This window comes from Ostrea edulis, chromosome 7, assembly GCF_947568905.1.
Source record: "Ostrea edulis chromosome 7, xbOstEdul1.1, whole genome shotgun sequence".
NCBI lineage: Eukaryota > Metazoa > Mollusca > Bivalvia > Ostreida > Ostreidae > Ostrea > Ostrea edulis.
In genome coordinates, this window is record NC_079170.1 from 6219692 (window position 1) to 6229011 (window position 9320).

The window sequence follows — 9320 nt, forward strand, 5'->3', positions numbered from 1 at the left end:
CCTTACACGTACCTGGATGCTTTCGCCAGGATGTTAAACATGTGTTTGGTACTATTTTAGTTCTCTAAACTTTCTGAAGATGGGAACGTATACCACACCTATTGTATATCATACTCAAAATGCCTGGAATATGTGGAGAGGCTCAGAAAGAATGAGAATTTTGTGGAATTTGAAAAGGTAAGGTTCACGTTCTTTTTACAGTTTTGATTAATTCCCAGTTTGTAGAGAGAGCTTGTCTATGTAGTCGTTATATCAAATCCATCCGTCGGTGTCTCATACTTTTTGTCATTGTAACTTTTCTTATATTCAAACAGTAACATAAAATTCATTATTATATTTTTTATATGTGCAATAAGGTTTTGGCATTTCCGTTCCAATTTAATCAACCCACACAGGTTCGATCCCAAGTCACTCTATGTAGACTACTGAACCCTGTAAGCAGGATATACCACATTAGACTTGCTGCAGCTGCTCATAATTTACTGATAAAGAGACTAACTTAGTTATCTATTTTGAACATGATAAACTATCTGTATTATTCCGATTATTCTACAGTTATGAATCTGTCGTACATGACACCTTTCAGTTTACATTGACAGAAATTTACATCAGGTGTTGCAAATTAATTTTCAAGATAAGGGAACACTCTACGTTTCAGGAGAAAGGTATTATACGTATATTGTAACAAGCGTACAGGAATGAAACTTGCATGTCTAGAATCTGTAAAATATACATTCCGTCGGACTTCCTCTAGAGGCTACAGATAACCCAGGGCTTACGAGCAGACTCCCCAGAAACTATATGGTGCATAGTCATGCAACGTGCATGAATACCACGTTTATGAATAACATCAGCCAGACTTGCATGAAGAACACATTTATAAATAACGCCAGTCAGACTGGCTTATTGTGGTTGACATGGTTTTCAATAGAGCATTATGTTTCTTGAACAATTCACCATAACTTCATATTTTACAATGATGCAATTGACAATGATCATACAGTTCGATATGGGAGTAATCAGACTAGCGTCATATATTATGATAGCCATAATCAAACTTCCATTGCGTAACAGAGTGAGGGTATTCCTGTCTTAATAGCAGCACACAGTTTCATTTGTCAACAATATATGTGTTATATATATATATATATACAAAAAACATAATCCTAATATTGTTTTCATTCATATTAATTCTTTTTCTGCTATATCATTAGCTCACCTGAGTCGAAGACTTAATTGAGCTTTTCTGATCAAAACTTTCCGTTGTCCGTCATTGTCATTGTCATCGTTAACTTTTCACATGTTCATCTTATTCTCCAGAACCACTGGACCAATTTCAACTTGGCACAAAGCATTTTTAGCGAAAGGGGATTCACGTTTGTTCAAATGAAGGGACATGTCCCCTTTCAGAGGGGAGATAATCATAAAATTACAAAAATAATTATGGTGGGTTTATTTAAAAATCTTCTCAAGAAGCAATGGGCCGGAAAAGCTGAAATTTACACGAGAGCTTCCTTACATAATGAAGATTCAGGTTTGCTAAAATCATGACCCCAGGGGTATGTTGGAGCCACAATAGGGGATCAAAGTTATACATGGGAATTTAAAAGAAAATATTTAAAAATCTTCTCAAGATCCACTGGGCCAGAGGAGTGGAAATTACCTGAACGCTTTCTGATATCGAGCAGGTTCAAATTTGTTCAGATCATGGCCCCGGGGGTAGGGTGGGGCCACAATAGGGGATCAAAATTTTACATGCAGATACATGTACATGTATATAGAAAACTATTCTCCAGAACCACTTGGTCGATTTTAATCAAACTTGATACAAATCATCCTTAGGTGAATACAATTCAAAGTTGTTCAAATGAAAGGGCATGCTCCCTTCAAGGGGGAGATAATCGCAAAAATAGGATGTGTTCATTTATAAATCTTCTCAAGAACTACAGGGCCAGATAAGCTGAAATTTGAATGGAAGCTTTCTGACATAGTGGAGATTCAAGTTTGTTAAAATCATGATCCACGGGTGTCACAATAGGGGAACAAAGTTTTACATGTGAAAATCTTTTAAAATCTTCTTCTTAAGAACCACCTCGTTATAAGAGTGAAAATTTAACTGAATGCTTCCTGGTATAGAGTAGGTTCAAATATATTCAGATCAGAGCCCCCGAGGGTAGGATGGGACCACATTAGGGGATCAAAGTTTTACGTGCTGATATACAGGAATAGCTTCTTCTCCAGAACCACTGAGCCAATTTGAATCAAACTGCAAAATGCAAATCATCCTTTGGTAAAGGGGATTCAAGTTTGTTCAAATGAAGGGTCATGCCCCTTCAAAAGGGAGATAATCACGAATTTGCATAACTTGGGTGGGGTCATTTAAGAATCTTCTCAAGAACCAGAGGGCCAGAAAAGCTGAAACATACATGAAAACGTCCTGACAAATTGGAGATTTAAGTGTGGAAAAATAATAACCCCTGTGGTTGGGGTAGGGCCACAATAGGGTTTTACATGTGAAGGGAACCAAACTAAATGGCACACATCATCCTTAGATGAAATTTGTCAATATGAAAGGCCATACCCATCTACAAGGGCATATGGTATTTAATGAATTTGTATTAAAGTTTAATAATTAAGTTTGATAATTAATGAATTTATAGTTGTTACTTTTAAAAAGGTTTTTGTTCTGAACCAAGCTGCTTGTATAATAATCGTATTGCTCAAGCTTGTTTATGGCTAGGAACTGGTGTTGAGGTGAGCGATGTGGTCCATGAGCCTCTTGTTTCATTTCAGTGGTGTTCTCAAGATCCTCGATGTCGGAGGCTACAGTTGAATGACTTTTTAGTGTCCCCGATGCAGCATTGCACAAAACTTCCTTTGCTGCTGGCAAACATTAGGAAATATACGACTTCAGATTACGACAAAAGTATTTTAGCGCTGACAATTGGCAAAGTAGAAATTTCCCTCCGTAAGTCAAAGAAAAAATGCATTATATGAAGGTTTCTTGAATTGGATGAAATTCATACATTAAAAAATAATTGTGAAGGAATAAATTTCTACCGAATGCATAATATCACCCCATGTATATTCTCATTTACATGTTCCATTAAACTAATGTAAAGTAAAACTGATTTTTGTAGAATGTTTAGACGAGAAGATGAGAAGGGAACGAAATACAAAGCGACTTCAAGAACTCCACCAACAAATAATGTGGCCGACCGTGACAGACCTCGACCCCCGGACATACATTCCAGAGGCAGGTTTATACATGTACTACACTGTACGATCAGAGACGTGTACAAATAATCATATCAATTCACACGGACCTTTATAATCCGTATTACCGAGCGTCGTTTAGTTTTGTAGGTAATGGTATATATCTTTGCAGTGCTTACGTTCATCTTTCTCATCACAACCATGTTCCACCCTCCTATCCTGCCCACACCGGCTCCTTCTACACGAGGGACAACTTACCCTAGTTCGTGAGTGTTCGGAGTTTTCTTTAATACGTCAGTATATCTCACAAAAAGCACAACTTTCCTCCACAGATGATTCAGATAGCATGGCTTTACTTCAGCCATGATCTGTTGGTAACGAAGCAAACGAGACTCTGGGATCATTTGCACCTAAGTTCCTTTATTTGTTCGTCTATGATTCTCACTTTAGAGAGGGTTCTTAAGATATTGAGCAGACATTATATTCCTATGCCCAGTTTGACCCTTGACCTTTGACCATATGACCTCAAAATCAATAGGGGTCATCTGCTCCTTAGGATGTACCAGTGTAGCAGGTTTGATGTCTGTCAAGCAAAGGGTTCTCGAGATATTGAGCGGACATTATATTCCTATGTCCAGAGTAGATTGACCCTTGACCTTTGACCTTTTGACCTGAAAAACAATAGGGGTCATCTTCCACTCATAACCAACCCACGTATGAAATATTATCATCAAGTGAATGGTTATCAAGATATTGAGCGGACAACATGTGGTCTACAGACCGACCGACAGACCGACCGACCGACAGTTGCAAAACAATATGCCCCCTCTTTTTCAAAGGGGAGCATAAAAATTAGAAATTGAAGTTCATGTCATTACGATTAAGTTCAAAAGGTAGCTTTTTATATTTCGAAGGGAATCTCACATCGGCTGCTGTAATGTACAACTAAAACGGTAAACACCAAACTAACTACATATAGCTTAATTTACTGGTAGATCTGCAGGAGAAGATGACTCTTATTGATTTTGAGGTCACATGGTCAAAGGTCAAGGGTCAAACTAGACGTGGGAATATACTATCTACTCAGTATCTTGAGAACCCTCCTCTTGACAGACATCAAACTTGGTACACTGATACGTCTTCAGGAGAAGATGACCCCTATAGATTTTGAGGTCACATGGTCAAAGGTCAAGGGTCACACTGGACATTGGAATATATTGTCCATTCAATATCTTGAGAACCCTTTGCCTGACAGACATCAAACTTGGTACACTAGTACATCTTCAGGAGAAGATGATCCCTATTGATTTTGAGGTCACATGTCTAAAGGTCAAGGGTCAACCTGGACATTGGATTATACTGTCTCCTCAATATCTTCAGAACCCTTTGCTTGACAGACATCAAACTTTAAATAGTACACTGGTGTATATTCAGGAGAAAGATGACTCCTATTGATTTTGAGGTCACATGGTCAAAGGTCAAGGGTTAAACTGGACATAGTAATATCCTGTCCACTCATATCTTGATAACCCTTTTACTTGACAGACATCAAACTTAGTACACTGGTACATCTTCAGGAGAGGATGACCCATATTGATTTTGAGGTCAAAAGTCAATAGTTGAACTGGACATAGTAATATATTGTCTCCTATATTTTAAGAATTATTTACTTGATTGACACGTACCAAACTTGGTACACTGGAACAGCATAATGAGTAAATGACCCCTATTGAATTTTAGGTCACATGGTCAATTCACTCTTGACATAGGAAGATATTGTCTGCTCAATATTTTGAATTGATGATGATACTATCAATTAAATGAGGTGTGTGTATAACCCTTTTCAATTTTGCACCATGGGGGGAATATGTGTTTTACAAACATCTCTTGTTTTTTTTTCAGAAACAACGAAAAATGTTGATGTTTACATCTTTTTATTCGATGACATGTTGATTATTACCAAAACCAAACGAGGAAGGAAAGTATGTCATTAAACTTCTCTAAATGTTAGATACATGTTGTCTTTATATGATGCTAGGGTTCTGTATATCCAAGTGTACAATCCAATGTACAATCCAAATGTACAATCCAATGTACAATCCAAGTGTACAATCCAATGTACAATCCAATGTACAATCCAAGTGTACAATCCAGTGTACAATCCAAGTGTACAATCCAATGTACAATCCAAGTGTACAATCCAATGTACAATCCAAGTGTACAATCCAATGTACAATCCAAGTGTACAATCCAATGTACAATCCAAGTGTACAATCCAATGTACAATCCAATGTACAATCCAAGTGTACAATCCAATGTACAATCCAAGTGTACAATCCAATGTACAACCCAATGTACAATCCAATGTACAATCCAATGTACAATCCAAGTGTACAATCCAAGTATACAATCCAATGTACAATCCAATGTACAATCCAATGTACAATCCAATGTACAATCCAATGTACAACCCAAGTGTACAATCCAATGTACAATCCAAGTGTACAATCCAAGTATACAATCCAATGTACAATCCAATGTACAATCCAATGTACAATCCAAGTGTACAATCCAATGTACAATCCAATGTACAACCCAATGTACAATCCAATGTACAATCCAATGTACAATCCAAGTGTACAATCCAATGTGCAATCCAATTGTACAATCCAATGTACAATCCAATGTACAATCCAAGTGAAATAGAATTGAAAGTTTGTAAGATAGCATGGATACTTGTAGATTGTTTTACTTGCGTGTAACATAGCATGTAAATGGGTTAAAAATCAGCGAGAAAAACTTTCACTGTTTATTTCAGAAGCTGTCCGATCCGAGTCAGACGGATGGTCGGTCTTTCTACGTGGTTTATAGGCAACCGATTGACCTCAGCTGTCTTAAATTTCACGATGTCGACACCTATGACATTTCAGGTATTCAGCATGTAAAACTTATACGGTACCAATTTTGATGCACCAGATACGTATTTCGATAAATAATGTCTCTTCAGCGATGCTCAACCGAAATGTTTGAAATCCGAAATAACAATGAAGTTTTAGAGCTATTATAAGGAAAAACAGCGTGCAAAAAAAAATTGAGTCAAATTCGTCTAAGGATAAGAGCTATGCATGAGGGAGATAATCCTGAATTTTGAAATGAATTTCTAAATTTTATAACAGCAATTAAATATACATGTAGAGAAATGTTAGAAATCTCATAATTTAAAACAACATTTGTAATCAATGAAAGAGTGTTCGAAATTTAATCTTATTATTTTCTTTATAGGTAGTGGTATTAAAAATGCGTTAGTTTTGGTTCAAGTGAGTGCATTCCAGCAGGTCATAGGGTTATACACCCTACAGTGTCAATCAGAATTCATTAAGGTAACTGACATTTTGATGCAGTACTAGCGAGGACTAAGAGTTACTAATCAGTATACTTCCCGTCATTAGAACGAGTTAACATAACACCTATGTATACTGAGGTGGCAGGGGACAGTTTCTTTGGTTTTGAAACATGTGGATAGGGGGTATACACCAAAGTCAGATTATGACAGACTAATGAAATATCATATTTCCCTTTTATGTCAATACTTGTATTTCATATTAGTGTAGTTAATAAATTATGACCCTAAATTACATGTAATCTATAAATACTGGTGCTGGTGCACAAAACATGGTCTGAGCAGGTTCCCCTTTTTTGCTTTGATTTTCCCTCATTTGGGCTAATCCGCACCACCCCCACACCATCACAGTACCAAACATGGGGATTTAGACACTGTGCACAATCAAGAATCCTATCTGCCCTTCTCAAAAATCTACCTCTCATATAGGGCCATCCACCTTCCCTCACAGCTACAGACCTTTTGCTAGACCCTGCATGTTTTCACCGGAATTTCTTCAGCAACTGACCACGTGTCTTAGTTTCGTATTTACACCCATCTATATGCAAGGTGAAGATAACGAACAGCGATCAATCTCATAACTCCTACAAGCAATACAAAATAGAAAGTATATGCTAGGAATCATGGTGACACCTACATGTTGTATATCAACATTTTTACTAAGCACTCAGCTACATTTGACATGCATCCTAAAATTATTGTATACATTTTTACACATGTAATATCACTTCAAATACGGGGTAATTCCATTTTTTGAAAACGTTGACCGGGCCTATAGTGCGAAACTGTCCCCTGCTACCTGATCAGCTAACTCATTCTTTGTTTTTGACTTTATCCAGCGTAAGACTGAATAGTTCTTCACAGTTGAAAATGTAATATATATATATATATATATATATATATATATATATATATATATATATATACAACATTCAGTAATACGGAAGAATGTCATCACATTCATGCTTGTCACAACCAGTAACTATCAAAATATCTACCTCTAAAACGGAATTAATTTCTTTTTTTGCCGGTAGAAACAAGATGGGATGCAAGTGGATGTCACGATAAATTATAATTTGTTGAAAAACGTCGCGTATGACCTTAATATGAAATGTAACTTTTATTGAATCTGTTTAAGGTATTCGGGATTTGATCCATGTTTACAAGCGGTGACGAGGGGTATGTCAGAAACATTTATTTGTTTATTTTCGTTTTCTCACACAGGATATGTGGATATCAAAGTTAAATGACGCCAAATCAAAATGTCACCTTGTTAGGAAGGATCCGTGTCTGGAGGCTGTAGCGCCACAGCCTGTCCCAGTGAGAGAACAATCTCCCAAAACGAGGCGACGAATACGCATGCTCAGGAATCACAAAAAGAAATCTATGTCTATGGATACATTGTTTACATGTAGTGAATGATCTGTTATAATCTTAAGAATTCGTCGTGTACATTTCAATTCCAATCTATCATTGATCTCTGTTTTACCCTTATACTTGAATAAGGTTAACATTAAAATCCAGATGGGGACAAATGGCACTTAATTTCTACATTTGATATGCTTTATACATAATTAATGTCTAGACAATCATGGGCAGGTTATCTTTTTAAGATGTCTGGAGTTCGTTATTGTGTTATTGCAGTTTTTTGTTATTGTTCGATTTGTTTACTGGTACTTTGATTCTAATACGCAGAAATAATGATAAAAGCCTTAACGTTTTATACACAATCTTTATTTAGTATCATCTCTCTATAAAGCACTCTGTGATGCTTCTCTTCCCCATTTATATATTTATTTTATTTCACATTCAGAGATATTGTTATTGTTTATCGTCCATTATTTTTACATATGATATTGTTGTAATAAAGCGTATTACAGGTATACGTTTTGATGTTTGAACATGGTTTTTTTGTTTTATGTCGAGACAATAAAGGTATACTTTTATTAAGTTCCTCTGTTTTCGGGTACATTAATAATCATACAGTATGAACAAGTAAATATAACGAACGGTGATCAATATCATACATCTTATAAAGAATACAAAATTAAGAGGAGGACGCGCACAGAACCCGAGAAATACCGGAGGTGGTATCGGGTGTCTAGGAGGAGTAAGCATCCCCCTGTTGACCGGACTCACCCGCTGTTAGCCCTATATCCTGATCAGGTAAACGAGGTAATCCGTGGTCAACAGTCGGTTCAATCCAGTATGCAAATAGGATCATTTTTATAATGACCATGGAACGAAAAAGTGAAAGATAACGAAGAGTGATCAATTTCATAATAAATATAAAGCATACAAAATTAATACAAAATCATATTTGACATGATGCTGGTGTGCTCCCCTACTTTAACACACTGTTTTCTACATGAGAGATAGCTACTTAACATCTCTTGTACTGCTTTTGAGAGACCATATGCTTTTAGTTTAAGAAGAAGTAGTTCATGAGGAAGGCAGTCAAAGGCTTTAGAAAGGTCCATTAAAATTGCTGTTGTGTACTCGGTTTTTATTCAATGCCTGTTTCCAATCTTCAATTACTCTTAATAAAGTTGACTGATATCCAAAGCTTGACCGAAAAGCTGCCAAAAAAGGATTGAAAACATTTTTACAAAACATTAACTGATTTTCAATTGCTCTTTCAAAAACTTTTGAGATTGCAGGAAGAACACTAACAGGTCTATAGTTGCCTTTCTCTAATGAACTA

The 9320-nt window shown here is 36.4% G+C and overlaps 1 protein-coding gene across 1 annotated transcript in view; it reads left to right on the top strand.

The window, feature by feature from the left end:
• LOC125655812 (pleckstrin homology domain-containing family G member 7-like) overlaps positions 1 to 8501 on the top strand; it is a 53653-nt gene extending 45152 nt beyond the window's left edge. The window contains exons 10-17 of the mRNA XM_048886323.2: positions 61 to 177; positions 2794 to 2968; positions 3141 to 3256; positions 3389 to 3482; positions 5119 to 5198; positions 6035 to 6146; positions 6499 to 6596; positions 7841 to 8501. Of these exons, the coding sequence (XP_048742280.2) occupies positions 61 to 177; positions 2794 to 2968; positions 3141 to 3256; positions 3389 to 3482; positions 5119 to 5198; positions 6035 to 6146; positions 6499 to 6596; positions 7841 to 8038 (990 nt within the window). The 3' untranslated portion in view covers positions 8039 to 8501. The remainder of the gene's footprint in view (positions 1 to 60; positions 178 to 2793; positions 2969 to 3140; positions 3257 to 3388; positions 3483 to 5118; positions 5199 to 6034; positions 6147 to 6498; positions 6597 to 7840) is intronic.
• The last annotated feature ends 819 nt before the right edge of the window (positions 8502 to 9320 follow it).